The 18844-nt window shown below is 37.3% G+C and overlaps 1 protein-coding gene across 8 annotated transcripts in view; it reads right to left on the bottom strand.

Moving 5' to 3' along the window:
• The window catches only part of Arl6ip6 (ADP-ribosylation factor-like 6 interacting protein 6), a gene marked incomplete at its 5' end in the record, with an annotated part of 35775 nt that extends 16931 nt beyond the window's left edge, over positions 1-18844 (bottom strand). The window contains 5 exon segments of one of the 8 annotated variants that reach the window (XR_001235266.1): positions 6095-6267; positions 6373-6453; positions 14314-14444; positions 17430-17480; positions 18805-18844. Coding sequence is in view for 3 of the 8 variants with exons in the window: in XM_013517458.1 (XP_013372912.1) it covers positions 7777-7857; positions 14314-14444; positions 17430-17480; positions 18805-18844 (303 nt within the window). 8 annotated transcript variants of the gene reach the window in all.

Genomic DNA, 18844 nt, shown 5'->3' with positions numbered 1-18844 from the left:
AAAAAAAAAAAAAAAAAAAATGCTGGTTCATTAAATATTTCACCCAATATTTACTAAATATCAATAAATACTTTTCTCTTCCCTTAAGGAGTTTATATGTTTCAGAAAAACATAATTGACAGTAACAGTCTTCTTGATTTTTTTTCCCCACAAATGGTTATATCTGTTTTAAAGCAAACTATGTACCTTAGTTTGCAAGGAACAGCAAAATACTATTTTAACAAATCAATCAACATGATTTTTTTTATCATCTAACAAAATGGTATGTACAGTGATTCCATTTTGATTTTAAAATTAGCATATAATAGAAAATTATACATTAAAATGCTGACAGCCATTTTCCCTGACTTTTGGTTATTTCCACTATTTTTCTTCATTTTTGTTTTTCTGAGAAAGGGTCTCACTATATATTTCAGGCTGGCCTTGAACTCACTACTGCTTTGTAGCCCAAGCTAGCCTGGAACCCACAATGATCCTCCTGCCTCCTTCCTGAGTGCTAGGACTGCAGCCGTGAACCACTACGCCCAGCTTGTTCTTTTGGATTTTCAATAAAGGACCAGAATTACTTTTGTATAATCAAGAAAAATGTTTATATTAACACCATTACTTATTTTACATAAGAAAATATATACTGTTATATTTTTACGAAGATGTAATGTCGCCTATCAATGAAATGCATTAATCTGATTTTGAAGATAAACGAAGATTCCAACTGTCTTAAGGTTATTTCTCTGTACAAGGACTCACTCTACTGGTGACACAGAGAAAATACACTATACTTACTTTAATATTTCTGAATTGCCTACTTTCCACAAACACTAGCAGGTAGTGTTTTCAGAATCAAACTTAACTTCCTTCTAGTAATTGTGTACACTATCATTTGTAGATATATATGTTTTGTTTTTTATATTCACTTGTATATATTAAAATAAATTTTTTTTACGATACTACAGATTGATTCCAGCCCTAGTTTTTTCTTTGAGAGGATTTTACTAAGTCATTAAATTGCGCAAGTTGAGTTTGAAATTGCAATTCTCCTATCTCAGCCCAGAGTGCTGGGATTACAGGCATGTACCACCTCACCTGCCTGGAATATGTATTTTGTATACATGTAGTATTAACACAAGTACGTAATCTTAAGACTGACATTATCTCACATTAAAACTAATAAATGTTGAAAAAACATGCCCTTTATGATAGTTTAATAAAAGTGCTGTATTTTCAAAAATTAAATGCAATTAGTTAAAACAGAAGATCTTTATAAGAACACCAAAAGACTTTTCTCTAAAATTCCCCAAAAGTCCACTATTTATGAGGCTTATGAATTGTGGCAGTGGTAGAAGAGAAACTGAGAGGGTAAAATGATATTCCAGGAAGAAAAATGCACCAAGTGTAAAGTGCCTATCTCAGCATTACATAATTTACTTGAGGGATGCCAAGGTAATGTGGCATGGGACTACAATAAAGCATGGGGAAATAAGTGAAGATGAATTTGGAAGAATAAGGCGGGGTCACTTTGGGAAGGACCAATATGCTATACTTAAGAGCTGAACTTTGTATTAAAGGCAACAGAAAAGCCACTGAACAGTTTTACATGAGAGAGTTGTAACTAGATTTGTTTTATTTTAAATAACAGTATGTAGGGCAAATTAAAGGAGTGAAAGCTTGGAGAAGTTAAAAACACAGGCCTAACCCTTAATAGTGCAAAAACTCTGATGATGCAAATAGTGTGAAAACTGATGATGCAAAGAGGAATTCTTTTTTTTCTGATGTCATTTGAAACAACAAAAAGGACTACACTGGGTGAAGTTGAATAACCGTATCCTAAGCAAGTGAGTGAAAATAGTGTCTTAAAGACTATTTTTTTTTGTCGTCTTGAGACAGGGTTTCGTTATGCAATTCAGGTTGGCCTTGAACTCATTTTGTAGCCCACTTTGGCCTTGAACTCTTGGTCTTTCTGAGAAAGGGTTTCACTATGTAGTTCAGGCTGGCTTTGAGCTCATTTTGTTGACCAGGCTATTCTCAAAACTGCAAGGATCCTTCTGCCTCAGCCTCTCACGTGCTAGGATTACAGGCATACGCCACCACGCCCAGAAGACTAGAGGGCAGGAGGATCACTGCGAGTTCGAGACTAACCTGGGCTACAAAGTAAGCTCAAGGCCAGCCTGAACTGCACAGCAAGACCCTGTCTCAAAAAGACAAACAAACAAACAAAAAAAGACTAGAGATTTTTAATCACTGTTTCACGTTAAGATGCTTTCTGAAATCCAGGTAGCAAGATCTCCTAGATCCTGGAAATATCAGACTGTAATTCAGAAGAGAAGTGAGATGTAAGTAAAAGAAAAACATGAAGTTAAATATTTTGTACTTATGAGTCTACTACAAGAGACTCACACCTCTTATTAAAGTAACTGATGTCAACAGGCAGCAAAACGTAAGTGTGAATTGTGCTTCTGAATTGTATGTCTTAGCAAAGTAAACTTTCCGACTGAATGGTGCCCATGTGAACTATGGATCACTGTTATACTGTTAGATATAACTTTTAGTCTAATTAATAATTGAGCGTATTATCTATCTCATGCACTCATAAAATTTACTTGCCAAGTACACAATTTGTTTCATATATACACAGTGATTTATTAAGACATTTAAAATACATACACACACAGAGACATAATTCACATTTCATTGGAAGTGAAGCCAGATTTTTTAGAGATTTATATAAAGCAGAAAAACATATGGAAGTTTCCTAATGAAAGCCAGTAGTACTAATGACTATTAATAAGTTATCATTAGTGTAGCCTTGCGTTTATAGACCCCCTCAAATACATACTGTTCTCTATACAAACCTATCCAAGTAGACGGAAGCTGGAGCAATAATAATAGTAACTATAATAACATACCATAAATTCCAAGGAACTTATTTACTATTCTTTAGTCTTCACCAACTCCTTCCCAAACCCCAAATGTAAAATAAATGAGATCTTTGACTTCATTGAAAATTAATATTTAAAAGTGGAGTCTTCCTGATACTGGACTAGATCACTGCCCACTGAGTTTTCTGAAATTCTTTAAAATGGAGAAGATACAGACCAAAGAAACTGAACGCTATTTGAGTATAAAAAAACATCCAATCTGGTCTAAATCTGTAAAGTGGGTGCCACAGATAGTTGAAAATAATTATACAAAATTTAAGTCCTGAGGAAAAGTCCAATACAATTTTTAAACTGTTCTGAGTCTAACCATTTGTTACATGAATCCTGTAAAACATTGAAACTGTTAATATTAATTTTGCCTTTGTAAATCCTTTTTGTTTCAAATTTCACCTAAATAGGACAACCATCAAAGTTCAATTCTTAGATAATTCCCTGAATTTCGTATTTAAAAAGTACATTATCTATTGCATTTAAGATGCTTTACTTATTTAAAGGGGGGGCCATAAATTAAAAATTTTGTCATTTGTTTCTTATAGAGATTAAAGCCTCAATCCCAGGGGCATCACAGGAAATTTTCTGAAAGGCACATTCTGATGGATATATAATGCCCACATTTATTTTTTCGAAGTATTTCTACTAATGAATTATTAATTTTAATTTTATGAATTTTAAACGATGTATACTTAACAAGAAAATATTAATATTGTTTTTAATATGTAATGAGTGTTTACAATAAACATCATATTTTCAACATCAACTGTTTGCTTACTAAATCTAAAAAGTAATAGCAGAAATAAACTCCTATGTGAGCTACAATGAAAATACAAATAGAACTCTACCACAAAAATAATCTTTAAAGCCGGGCATGGTGGCACATGCCTGTAATCTCAGCCTATAATCCCAGCACTCAGGAGGATTGTTACAAGTTTGAGACCAGCCTGGGCTACAAAGTGAGCTCAAGGCCAGCCTGAACTGCACAGTGAGACCCTGTCTCAAAAAAAAAACTTTACTTCAATTATGACACCTAAGACAGTTTTCTCACGAGAACAGCATGTTCCACACACAAATACCAATCCCCATAGCATGTGTTTTGTTTTCCTGTCTTCTTTGGTAGGACGTACTTGACATCTTGCTGGTCTTCCTGTTTCTTATGAGGGTCTTATGATGTTTCACTTGTTTCTTCACCAGTCTGCTCCAGAACTTTCTGCAGAATTCTTCGAGCAGATACATACTGCTCTTCCTCTGCTGTAATAATTTATCAATTCCAGTCCCAATCTTCTAATAAAATTTCTCGAGGATATTTTGTGCTTGTTATTGTCTTTGTAAATTATGAAACTAATTATGCCTGGCACGTTTAGGGTCAAGTAAGACACAATCATTGGCCAACGCTTTGTGTTTCAAGTAACATCATAGTCGCTGCAGAACTCATCAACATTTACTTTCATTTTTTTGTAAAATGTCATTTCTCACTTCTATTTTTTTGTTTCTTTGAAGACAGGGTCTCACTATGTAGTCCAGACTGGCCTTGAACTCACTGTGTAGCACAGGCTGACCTTCACCTCACAGGATCCTTCTGCTTCAGCCTCCTGAGTGCTGGGATTACAGGTGTGCACTATTATGTCTAGCTTCACTATCAATCTTATCATCACGGTGTAACATTGATAGTATCAGTATCACTTTGGTGTTCTTCGCCATATAGGAGGCCAATGCTAAGTCTTTGTGAAATCTAAAGACTGTACTATATATCCTCTTCTGTGAACTTGCAACACTTTTTCAGGAATCTCAGCTTTGTTCTTGCAAACAGTTCCTGGGCTGGTCAAGTGGTATTCTTTCAGCAAATGTAACAGCAATGAATAACTAGTAAGCCAATTGTCAGAGGTGACATCTGGATTACTTTTTAGTGGTTTTTTTGATTTTGGGGGGGTTACTTTTTGAAATAGGTGCAACAAGTCCATTCACAAAGTCGTATGGTTTATTACTGCACAAAGAGAAATCGCGTAGCTGAGTTCCAGGATGAACTTCTGAATTCAAGGTGTAAAATGTCTTCACATCTATCAGGGCATATATATTTCTACCATCTTTGGAAGACTTACTTGGCATATATTGCCAAAAACTTCAACAAGCACAAAATGATGCAAGTTGTTCATAAGTTGTCATATATTCAGACAGTAAACTGCTCAGTAGTTCAAAACAAAGCTTTCAAAAAGTGAGCAAATAGGAGCAAATTGTCAGATTTTTTTCTTTTGGAAGGTTCTTTTTGTTGTCAAAATGTAGGCAATTTTAAAGGAAACCAAATCTCTTGAAAGTCACTATTCTAAAAACCTCAACACAAGCTGAGTGTGGTGGTGCATGCCTGTAATCCCAACACTCGGGAAGCTGAGGCAGGAGGAATATTGCAAGTTCGAGGCCAATCCTAGGCTGCAAAGTGAGCTCAAGGCCAGCCTGAACTGCAGAGCAAGATCCTGTCTCAGAAAGAAGACCAAAAAAACCCAAAAAACAACAAAAAAACCCCACCTCAATGCCTCATCTGTCACTTCTCCATAAATCCGTTTTTAGACTCAGGATTAAAATGATAAAGCCCTGCCGCAAAGGCTTTCAGATCCTGTGGGTGTGTGTCGTGATAAACACATTGTTGAGAACGCTACTGATGCATATAGAAATGTTTTACTTGTATTTCATTACTAGCGTTTCTCAAAACATCCTGTAGCATATCACCCATTACAAACCATTTCAACACTGAATCACAGTATTGGCTTTCCATCCAATAGGTTTCACTCCTGGCAAGGACCTAGTAACATCTTCGGAACTAGTTCTAATGTTGGATCATTCAGGTATACACGACAATTTTGTAGCATCTTGACTAAACACTTATTTACATTACTATTTTCTTCCTCATCTGAATCAAGGTCTCCATTCTGTACTTTTGTCCTATCTTGCTAACTTCTTTGGCTTATATGATCCAAGTCATCCTTAGCCATCCTTAGCCCATCCAGTAGCCATCTGATCACACCCACTTTCAACCTCCTCCCAAAGCTGTAAAAGTAAATTTTCATGTGATATTACATTGAATTGGGCTAATTCTACAAGAAAAATCACAAGAAAACATTTAATAAAAAAAATTGTAAGTATACAAAAATGTAACAGTGCATAAAACTCACCTCTTCACACTTTGATACACATGTATACACCTTGCTGTTCGTCATAACAAGTAGGTGCACACAAAGACTGCTTCATGTATTCCCCCAGCACAGTTACTAAGATGCACAGCCAGCTACTGTTACACTGAAGTACATATTCTCCTTAGAAAAGTATGATATGGGTGTCTGCTATCCTGAGTAAGGAATGGAGTTACAAATGAACAGCTTCTTGTTTCTTTTAGTATTTTCAAACAAGTTGAAATGAGTTAGAAAAAAAAAAAAAGGAATATTGTACTTACTTGAACCTGGCAGGTGAAAGAGGAGTAGGAGGAAACATTCCCGGCTCAAAAGAATCAAAGTAAGTCACTGTCCAAGAAAAGCTACAACAGGAAAACCCAGCAGTTAGGGATATTATAAGCAGAGTCCAGAATCCTTAATGAGAAAAGAAAGAGAAAAGGTATTAACACTAGAACAATTTAAACTAGTGTCTTCATGTTCAGAAGATCATGGGTATTTCTGGTCCTCTGAATTATATGTAACCCATATTACAATAACAAATTTAAGCTTAGTACAAACTAACTTTGACTTACAGAAGTATAAACTATTGAAGCACAATTAGAAGTCACATCATTGAATATTTTAATTAAATTGTAGTATGTGGAAAGGAAATTCAATTTAAGAATATTTTCAGTTTTATAAAATGCAACTACAGATAAAATGTTTAAACCTTTCTTAAGGTATCTTGACATGTTTCATTTCATGAATCATGTTACTGTCTTTTACTATTTAGCGCTAAGAGATTCCTTTCATTCTACATCATAGGACATCTATAGAGCACCTCCTCTTCAGTTTTCATAAACTTAATCTAATTCCTTCTTTTGTATGTAGCACTGATTCTAGGGCCTTGCGCATGGAAGCAAGTACTGTACACTGAGCTACATCCCCAGTATTTTCTATTCTGAGACAGGGGAAAACCTAATTGCCTAGGCTGGCCTGGAACTCTGGATGCTCCCAAGTAACTGGGATTATAGGTGTGTACCACTAAACTCAGCCCCTCATCTTCTGTTTCTTTAGCTTTGCTCTGCAGTCCCAATTTACCAGTGAGTTGGGATCTCAGACCCTACCTGTAGTCATTTTGAACCTGTGTTTTCCTACAGAAATCAAATCAAAAGCATGGGATTTTTTGGGTTTTTTTGTACCAGGAACTGAACTCAAGACCTCACGCTTGCCAGGCAGGCACTTATGCCACTGAGCTATACGCCCGGTCAAAAGTATGGCATTATAGTGAACTCAAAGGAAGGGTTGAGAAGCGAAAGAAGAGGAAGTATAAATGAAGTAATGACCAAGAATAAATTAATTTGAAGATTTTCAGCTACTACTCATAGTACAGTTTAAGATATTAAAGGGTATTAGAAAGACAATGACCTCTGTTATGGTTTAGATCTGAAGTGTCCCCCAAAGCTTCATGAGGCTTCTGCCTGGGAGTCAGCCTATGATAGATTAAAGAGTGAGCCAAAATAAATCCTCTTTCAAAAGTTGTGGGTGTTGGTTCTGTTTCAGCAACAAAGTGACTAAGATAACTTCTGAGAATCCAACTCCATGGCCGATGGCCTACTATCTTTAGAAGGAGTACAGTAGTTTTATTTTAATGACAAGTTTCCAAACTTCATTTATTCACTTACTAAACATACACTGAGCAACGTCTATGTGCTTGTTACTATGTCACATGACAGGCACAGAACAGTAAACAAAATAGGAACCACCAATGTCTTCACGGAGTAATTCTGGTAAAAAGAAAATAAATGTAAAAAAGTAAGTAACAGCAGATTGTGATAATTGTTTTTGAATAAACAAGATGCTATTCTTCTAAGGAAGTAACATCAGAATTCTAATTGAGAGTATGAATAGTTTTTACTTGGATAGGAAATAGCTAACTCTAAAGTTCACATGATAAACAGTAGTCAAAAGAAGACTAATCCTATTTGATACTGAAGTATACCGCAGGACCCTAATATTTGAAAATAGTTGGTATAGTACTGATAAATGAATAGATTCTCCCAGCCCCTAAAAAAGGGGAATACAGAGTTTAGAAGAAAGGCCAAATAGAATCGATTATAGCCAGGTTTGGTGAGGCACATCTGTAATCCCAGTACTTTGGGGAGACTGAAGCATTAACCACTATCAAGAATCTATCTCAAAATAAAAAGTAAAAAGGAATGGGGTTGCGGGTATAGCTCTATGTGAAAGCCTTAGGTTCAAACTCCAGTACAGGAAAAAAAATTTTTTCATTCAGTGAAGCAATCACAGAACAGGAAAATAAAGCTGCATTCATATACTACAGTCTGTATCATGCTAAATTGTAGAACAAACCAATTACCTAAATACACAGGTCACTAATTCTAAAACACTTACGATCTAAATATAAAGGTGTAGGAGCCCTTCCCTCGCAAAAAGGTGTAGATGGACTCACTGGCCAGAAATCATTTTAAGACTTTCCCAGAGAAGATTCTTTTTATCCATAATACAAAATTCATGAGCTATGTTAAGTTCCACAAATCCAACAGATGAACATGTACACACACACACAAAACTAAATTTACACAGCAAAAATTAAATGTCAAATAGAAAGTGTTTTAAATAAAAATTTGCAATTTACAGCACAAATTACCATTAGGTATCATTTTTACCATCAAGTTTGATAACATTTTCTAATACTGAGTCTGTGAGTAAACAAACTTATGCACTGCTATTGAGGGAGTGAACTGGTAAGCCTTCATGGAGAGCCATCTGGCAGTTATTTGTGGAAATGACCCATACACATATCCTTTCCACATATACACCCACATATAAAATATATACAGCATTATTCTCTATACCATACCATTATTTATAATGATAAAAATTGGAAACAACCTAAACATTTGATCAGGAATGAAGATGCAGCAGCTCCCCTTTATCTATAAGTCATACATTCCAAGACCCCCAGTGAATACCTCAAACTTCAAACAGTATATATATACATATATATATATGTACCACTGTAAGTCCTGCATCTCTTTCACATTTAACTTCTAAATTAGGCAGAGTGAGCACTGTCAATAAAGTAGAACAGTTACAACAGTTACTATAACAAGTTATGTGAATGTGGTCTTGTGTCAGTAATGCTGCACCAGTTGATATGGTAGCTAAGATGACTACTTAGTGGGTGAATAGCACATATACTGTGGATGTACGGCACAAAGGAATGACTCATGTCTCAAGATTTAAAACAATGCCCAATTTGCAACTGCACGTGAGGGGATGCTACTATATTATCATGGTTAGTTAAGTGTATCCATATACAACTGTAAAAAACAGTAAAGAAACAATTTACTGTATGGAAAGATCTCCAAGATACACTGGTGAACCATGAGATGAAAGTTTAGAACTACAATACACTTGCACAAAAAAGAAAAAAATTAATGTATCATAGATACATATGTGCATATATTATATATGAAAACATGAATAAACTTACGTATTAATGAAAGTATCTGAAAGGATTTAGAATTTAACATTGATCTTCTGTAAGAAGAAATCATCAGTTTGGTTGCGGAGCAGAAGGCTTTTGTTTTTTAAATTTTAACTAAAAAAAGAACTTAGGCAGAAAAGTAAAATTATAAAAAATAATCTATTAAGGCAGTCCTTGAATAGGGGATGGCCAGGGAAGTTATATCTGATTTATGTGAAATTATATTCAAACTGTCTCAAGTTTACTAAGCTACAACTGCTAAAGTGTATGTCCTATATTTCCAGAGTATTGGGAGAAGGGAAAGGTTCAGAACACCAAATTAACTTTAATTTTAGCAAAAAACTGCACTGTACTATATCAGTAAACATGGGAAGCTCAGTAATAGACTGATAAAATGCTCAAATGCAAACTCAAAATGTGTGGTGAAGTATTTTTGAAGATTAACCTAATGTTTTCTTGTTAGCTCCCCTCCCCTCCTGCACCCCTTCAGAGACACCTGGCTCTGTGTCATTGCCCCAGAAGAGGAATGTGGCAAAGCAGAAAGAAGAAATAACTCAAGTGTCTCTCCGGCTTCTATGTTGCAAAATAATTACGAAAACGAGTACAGATATAACCAGAGGTAGAGGGTAGAAGGGTAAAAATTCAAAGGTCTTGAATAGACCGTTGAATAGAAGAGCTAAAACAGTGTCTTGAATAGACCTTTGAATAGAAGAGCTAAAATAGTCAGTTGACTGGGTTACAGGTGAAATGTTTGGGTAGAACAGAAAAAAGAGTGAGACTTCTATAAAGGTGAAAAAAAAGTTCCTTGTTTGAAGAAACGCTCTGTGCGCTTATGCTTAGATGAATGTACGGGAGGGGGTGCTGTTGCTGAGGCTGCCTGGCAAAGCCATCTAGAAGAGGCCACACTACACAGGAGTGTGAATGTGTGTAATACCTTGGCAGGTGGGTCCAGGCACCAGTGTGCACTTCTGCCCTAGTCAGGGCACAGAAACAGAAGATGGCCCTGTGGCTGGAAGCGCTACAAAGGTTTTCCTGACTAAGCTGAAAGATGTTTCAACATTAACTCACTTTAGCAAATGTCTTGGCAGACTAGAATGCACCACCATCCCATCAGCTCAACCGACGACTGGATGGTCAGAGTATCTCAATAAAAGCAGAGGTACAACCTTCTTGCAACCCAATGAGATCAAAACAAAATGAGATCAAAAATGAGATCAAAACAAAAATAACAAGGTTTGGTGCACACTTGTGATTTATGGGTGGCTACCTGCCAAATAGCTGTTACCTGCTGTTTAGATGCATAGCTCTCAAGAAGGACTAAGCAACAGGATTACTCTAATTTAAATTAGAACAGCCACCAGAACAGAGATGGTAATAAACCCACAAAAAATTGAGTATTTGTGTTTGGGAACTAAATAATAAGCCTTCAAAGTATCGGGAAAAAAAGAACAAAAAAACCCCCCCAAAAGCCAAAGCAAGCAAAGACACAAAATAACATTTTAAAATAATATGAGGCTCTCTAAAGCCAATCAAGCCTTTTCATTCAGGTATTTTAAAAGGGTACCACCTGCCAAGTTTTAAAAGAAAGAGTACTGTATTGTTAGATTTTCCAGAAATGACTACCATTACACATTCTCAGTAATGCCTCACATTAGACATTTCAATTATTTTATTTTTAAACTAAGCAAAAACTGCATCATTGATAAGCCGTGCCACAATAATAACCCTAAAAAGAGTACATTGTAACCCTGTGGTCTAGTAGTGCTTGTAATTCTGGAAATTACTCAACTCCTAAATGAACAAGCAGAAAAGCCACAATAGTTAACAGTCAACAACAGAAATTTGTTACAAGTCATTATCTTTAGAATTCCCAAGATCAAAATTTTGTAACTGATGGTGTATAAACCTTTTTACTAAGAATTTACTAAGATTATAGAAGTTTCTGAGAACATATAAAAATGAAGTTAGTCATTCAGCTTAGAATTTCATTCCTAAGAACAATCAGCTATGAGTTTGTTACGCATCTTTCCAAAAACAGAGACCTATGTAATGTAAGTAATGTGGAACTAGTGACAAAATATATTTTCTCAGTATATTTTCCACAAGTGAGATTCTTGCCTGAAAAGGTGTTCCGCACCTTGCCTTTTCACTTAATATTATATACTGGACACCCTTATCACTTGTACCTTATTATTCTAGTATTCACCTTTTTAAAATGTGTAACATTCTTGTACCTAAGCAGGAAAACTTTATCTAAGACCGTAGTTACACACGAGTTTGAAATAAAATGTCATAGTGCCATATAGAGATCATGTTGAGACTATGGAATGGTTTCCGTCCTCCTAAAAAGCTTCTGTGCTGGGCATGGTGATGTGGCTATACTTCCAAGTTACTCAGGAGGATGAAGCAGGAGGATTGCTTGAGCCCAAGAGGTTTTCGGTTTTTTTGTTGTTGTTGTGGTACCGGGGATCGAACTCACGACCTTGCACTTGCCAGGAAGGTGCTTAGGCCACTGAGCTATATCCCCAGCGCCAAGCCCAAGAGTTTAAAATCAGCATGAGCAACATGGCCAAACTTTGCCTCAAAATAAACTAAAAAATAAGCACCTAAACCTGATGTCTTTGGTGCCTGTCATTTTTAACATCCCTTCTTTGGCAAGGACCAGATTCATAGCATCTTGCAATATCAAGGGCTATTCTTGTTTTTGAACTATTCATTTAGATTATATTATGACTGTGATGCTTCCAGGACACTGTACATTTATAGAGAAGAAAATGACTGACACTCAAGAGTTAAAAGAGGGTGCCGGGGCTGGGGATGTGGCTCAGTGGCAGAGTTCCTGCCTTGCATGTAGAAGGCCCTTCACCCTCCTGAGTAACTTGGAAGTACAGGCACATTACCAGGCCCAGCACAGACCCCCTCCACATATATACCCCAAAGATGGTGCTAAGTCATTTGAAGAGTATATCAACGTCCTTCAAAGCAATGAGACGCGTACTGTATGACTACTTCATCTAGAACACTAGAAACACAGTAATAATTACCAAGAGAAAGCATGTGTTGGAGGTGACCCATTCTTAGAAAGTTCATAAAAACTCCATTTCTTCCTTACAGTGAATAATCAAAACCCTGAACTTGCCTTTTGTGTGTCCTGTGGTGCTGAAGAATGAACCCAGGGCCCTGATACTAAGGTATATCCCCAAACCCTTCACCAAGTTGTCCAGGCTAGGCTCTAACTTGCAGATCTCCTGCCTCAGCCTCAGAGTGCTGGGATTAAGGCCAGCCGCATAAGGCCTGCCCTGACCATTTTTTTTTTTCTTTGAGATAGGTTATCTATATAGTTCAGGCTAGCTTACTTAAGCTTCAGCTTAAGCTCACTATGTAGCCCAGGCCGGCCTCAAACTCTCACAGCAGTCCTCCTGCCTCAGCCTCCTTGTGGGAATCAACACTGAAAATAAGGATATAAAGCACTTCGTGTTTAGGCTGTACATGACCCCCTGAAGGGTCAGCTCAGGACTCTGCAGATGGAGTACGGCATGAGTTGGAGGAGGCCATAGCCTTGCCGCTGTAAGACGCAGGTGCTGCTCCCAATCTCATCAGCTCAGGCCTATCAGGACATTCCCAATGTCCCCAGTTCTCTTCAGGCATAGAAGGCAGAATATCCCTTTAATAAACAGAGTTGCCATCAGCCCTCTCATGTCACGAGTCTTCTCTCATCGTGTGACACTAGTCATCAGAGATCAGACCAACACTAGTAACTGGGGAACCACACTCCTGAGTGCGGGGATTACAGGCATGCGCCACCACACACGGCCCTGACCTTGGCTTTTCTAACCAGTATCTTTAACTTGATTCCACAATCTATTAGGAAAAGTGATACAGCACTACCTACAGTCAGGGAGGGTGCTTTTGGTAAAAATTTACAAATATGATAGATACCCTATTCTACAGCACAGTTTGTGTAAAACTGTTTATGTGGCCTGATCATCATTAAAAGTACAACTAAAAGAGAAGGTCATTTTGTTATACTATCCACTGCTGGAAACGGCACTAAGTTTGTGAAACAAAAAATGAGATCAACATAAAGACCAATGTGCAAAAATTAAACAACTCAGCACTGTATATGATTCATACAATGCATTCACATATACATTGCATCTGAGACTTGTCTTCAAGAGGAATGTCTGAAGTGCAATATTAACTAAGTTAAGGTTTTAAATTTATTCTCCTTCAAAAAAAATAGGCTAATCTTCAGGGATTGTTTGCATGACAATTACACAAAGAGCCCAAACTTTAAAAATTCTGTAGTGTAATTGTACTGTTACCCAGGGAAGATTACAGAAGGTAAGTTCCCAAACCAGCTCATAATATCAGCCATACACCCATGGCTACATAACCTCACCAGTAAAGATGTACACGATTACAGCCTCATCCTGTTAGCCAACAAAAATCAATTAAATTCCAAATGCTCTGATGCCAAGTCATCACGAACCTGTTTTGTTTGTTTTGTTTTGTTTTTTAAAGAAAACTATCCACAGAGCTTCCCAGGAGGCATTCTTTTAGATAAAGATGACCAAAGCAGGGTATCAATTCCTTTGAAGTTAGGTTTCTTAACAGACCCTTTGGACTTACAATGTTTTTTGTTCATATATGACTTGTTACTTTTCTCATTGCTGAGACAAAATACCCAAAAACCAAAGTTAAAAGAGGAGAGGTTTATTTGGCTCACAGTTTGCTGAGGTTTCAGTTCACGGGTGGTTGGCTCCAAGGCAGGGTGGAATGGCAGAGGGGCACTGCAGAGGAGAAAGCCTGTGGCAGGCAGAGGCAGCAAAACCATAAGAAATCTATTGTTGAAGTTACCTATTAGGTTAAAAAATAGGATATAAGGATTAGGATCCTTATATCCTATTTTTTAGGATTTAAAAGCAGCCAGCAGCTAGCAACAAGGGACAAATTCCTTCTGTCTCTTTATATGGTATCCAGGATACCTGCCCTTAGGGCGGGTAGCACTCATGCCCACAGTGGGGCACCCTTAAACCTACCCAGAACGGTGCCAAACCCATCAGTGGACGAATTTAGTGATCACACACTCCAGATTCAGCCACCTCTGAAAAAGCCCCACCTATGACTGCATGAGGCTTTGGGGGACATCTAGACAGCCATAACAATCTGCTAACAGTCACTCCTCCAGCATTTCATCACTCTTGAATACATTTTTTAGAAAACTAGTTCAGGCCTTCAGAAGTGTATCTCCAACTGCCCCTTCAACTGCTACATCAGTGTCATTTGTTCTTGAGCCTCACCCTGGACAGAATCAAAATCTACAGAGATACTTTTGGACTAAGGTTAAATTGCAATGCAAAAATTTGCAACACATAAAGTTTTTATCAGGATAAAAAGATCATTATTATGACAGAGAACTTATTTTTTTCTAAAAATCAACTTATGTCCAAGGAACTGAGGCAATCTGCAGTAAAAGGAGTCCCTGAAATGTTAAAGTAACAGCATCAAGGCAACATTCTGCCAAAAAATGCATAAAAGTATCTCATCCAGCTGAGGGTTCCAGCAAACAGGCAAAATAAGTATAAGCAAATACAATGAAGTTATTGCTGTATGATAAGCGTATGTATCATTTTTTAACCTAATAGGTAACTTCAACAATAGATTTCTTATTAGGGACTTGGGCTGTTTCTTCATATGAAAACTTTTCTATCTATTATAGAAAGAGTAGGCTATAATTTCACAGGCATGTCTTCAAGGTAAGCTAAAAAGCAATCAAGTTAGGGTTGTCAAAGTTTTAGAGAACTGACCAATCTTTTCAACTATCCAGTCTTAAGATTTTTAACCAGAGACTAGCAATTAAAAAAAAAATTCTGTAAAGAAGCCAACTTGTACTTTCCTCCCAAACAGGAAGGAATTTCAGTTTAGAACAATGTAAGAGCGAGTGTTAGCACAATCACTTCAACCTTACCAGAGTTTAATCATCTTAGCACTGTATCTCTGAAATAGATTTTTAAGAATACTATTGTGGTAGAGAAGACTGTTTGATATCCACATGATGTAAGTGATACATGTACTGGAACAATGCTTGCTTTAAAATTAATCCCCAGGAATATGATTGAATTAGCCTATCAGGTGATGTCGGTTGTATCTACTCTCCACATGATCACTCTCTCTACGTAAGTACGTATCAGCACAGCTGCTGTTCAGACTTTTTGTGTCATAAAAACATGAAAGTTTTGCTCATTCTTGAATCCTGATAATAAATTCATGTCAGGATCAAAGACTTAGATACTGATCTTCCTATTTGCTCTCACAGTATTAAATATCTACTGCACATACCTAACAGCAATGTAAATTATCTACCTGGATTGGAAAAGACAGAAAGTGGCAAAAGTTCCATTATACTTTTTTATATTGAGCAAGCCATTTCTTCAGATACTGCCAAGCATAATTACACATGCTTATAACCCCAGTTACTGTACTCAGGAAGCTGAGCAGGATCTCTAGTTTGAGGTCAGCCTGAGCACCTTTGTGAAATTCTGTCTCAAAAGAAAATGAAAAAGGTGGGGAAAGCAGCTCAATGATAGAATACTTGCCTAGCAGGTAGGAGCTGGGTTCAATCCCAGCACTGCAAAAAAGTTAAAAAAAGAACTGCCATTTAATTTATAAATATGAAACCAAGCCTATTTTTAAATAGCAACACATTAGGATTCATGCCTAGTTCTTATGAATTTTTTTCCATTGTACTAAGAGAGGATATTGTACCCTAGGCTGGCTTTGAACTCGCAAGGACCCTCCTGCCTCAGCTTCCCGAGTGCTGGGATTACAGGGGAGTGCTGGGATTACAGGGGAGTGCTGGGATTACAGGGGAGTGCTGGGATTACAGGGGAGTGCTGGGATTACAGGTGTGCACCACCACATCCGGCAGTCCTGGCTATTGTGTAGAAATGAAAACAGTATAACAAAAGTGATAAAATGAGTAAGAAATATGTGTTTTCACATGCAAGAAGTTAAGAACAACACAACACAGAAAAAAATTCCACAGGGTATATAGCAAACTAATTTCATGATTTGAAGACAGCGGTTACCCCTTGTGCAAGACCAACGAGACTATACTTAGCGTTAGCTTTAGAAAGGTAGGCCGGAGTTCAGCAAAGATTTGAGAGTAATCAAATTATTTGATTATTCTAGATAGGCATCTCTAGCTACAGTAATCAAATTCTTTGGTTATCAAATCAAATGATTTACAGCAAACAGTAAAATACATAGGTAAAGTTCTGAATCCTCCAAGATCAATCTGACAGTAGGAAATACAGCATGAAGACCTTTTCCACTGGAAACTTGGAAACTATAGCATTCTGGACACTGAAGAAACTCCCGTTTGACCCTCCTACTCATCAATCCTTACAAGTATGGTCAATGATTCCTGAATTTTTTTTAAAAAGAAGTTGCTTATAAAACTATTTGAACTTAAATTTCTCCTGAGATTTGTGTACACTAGTAATACGGGTTATTGTGAAGTTTTTCTGTTTTTAAATTCCTTAAAAGAAGTCTGGAAAGGCTCTATCAGCAGGTAACTAGAAAATCCCCCGTAAGTGAAGGATCTGAATCATACACAGTTCTGTTCAAAATCTTTATAAAGTTACAGCACATCCATAATACATACATTTACATACCACAAGTATGTATATAAGAAATCTAACCACACACATGCAAATGAGAAACATGACTAAATCAACTGCAGATAGAAATACAGTACTTTATTCCAAGGTCTGTACACTTTAAATATAATTTGGAAAAACAAAAATTAGTTTAAAATTAAATCAAGTGATAAGTTCATACCTAACAGCCCAGTATCTACATCTTCAGTTTTCAAATTCTCAGCATGCAACTCTGCAAACAGAAAGAAAGGTTTAGGTAGAAAAGAAAGATCACTTTATAATTTGAAGAGTAACTCCATGACCACTGTATAAAATGCTTTGGAGTTGCACTGGGGTCAAATTCTAACTTGATTTACTAGCTACATGACCTTCAGCAAGCAAGTAAGTTCTTTGACTTGAAGACATCTTTGGTGATACAAACTTAAGAACATAGTACCTTTTGAGTTCAGTTCCTTTCTCCATTCTCCAAAATATTATCAATGTCTTGTGCAATGAACTTCCATTAAGCTGGTTATGTGACTTTATAATACAAACATGACCTCTCAGCCAAGAGTAATAAATTCTCCACATAACATAACTATCAAGTTGCAGAGAGGAAAAAAGAGGTCAGGAGTAACAGAGAATTGGCAATGGCAGCCAAACATTTCAGATTTACACTTTACATGGAATAAACGTTAACGTGCCAATCTGTCTTCTTTATGAAAATTAAGTATGGTGTGCTGTTAGAGGCCAGCTGCAGCCCTGTGGGGCTGAGAAAAATTTAAAAATGGATTAATTAGATTTAATTTTTATTAGTAAAGTAACACTAATATGTGAGGGACCAAGTACTGAGTGTTTTTTACACAAAGTTTATTCCCCTCTTGTCGCTTTTTCTTTTTCAGGATTTAGCCAAGGTGACTCACTAATGAGAACTGAACGTTCCACTGTAATAAACATCCAATCACACAATACATCCATGCAAGCCTTAGAAAAACTTTCACGACACCCCTATTTTTTTCCAATTTGGCCAACGTTTCAAGTTCAGACACAAGACAATGAAATTAGTGCAATACAGCTGCACGTTACACCTAGTTACAAATAATACAAAACTGAGAAGCTAGCCTTGAAAGTAGACATCTGGACTGGGGGACAGGAATCCTCGTTCTTCAATTCTTAGTATATCGGTGAATAAGGGGACAGCACGCTTTTAACCACTTGTGCAGCGAAGGCTACGTGTCCGTGTGTACACACTTACACACAATGCACGAATGCATGTAATCTACTGTAAATGCACGCACTTCTCACCAGCCCCCTTTGACGGTGGGTGCGTGTCCTACGTTTTGCTTAAATGATCAAGCTAAGTACTTCACTGACTTCAGTATCCCTTCAATCAAAACACGGTCCTACAAGGGTGTCCTCACCAGGCGCGAGCCGGCCCCACCTACGAGCAGAGAACAAAGGGGGAGGAGCGAAGAACGGCACCGGGGGCGCGAGGCCGGCGGCTGCCCGCGGCCGGCGGGGAGGGTGTGGACGGCCGCCGCGCTCACCCCGCGAACTTCAACGCCTGCGCGCAGTACCTTTAACCACCAGGTAGGCGATGGCCAGGAGGAAGGCGAG

Source organism: Chinchilla lanigera, unplaced genomic scaffold, assembly GCF_000276665.1.
Source record: "Chinchilla lanigera isolate Chin_1 unplaced genomic scaffold, ChiLan1.0 scaffold00039, whole genome shotgun sequence".
Classification (NCBI taxonomy): domain Eukaryota; kingdom Metazoa; phylum Chordata; class Mammalia; order Rodentia; family Chinchillidae; genus Chinchilla; species Chinchilla lanigera.
Note: the sequence above shows the minus strand (reverse complement) of the source record. Positions and strands in the feature narration are given on the sequence as shown.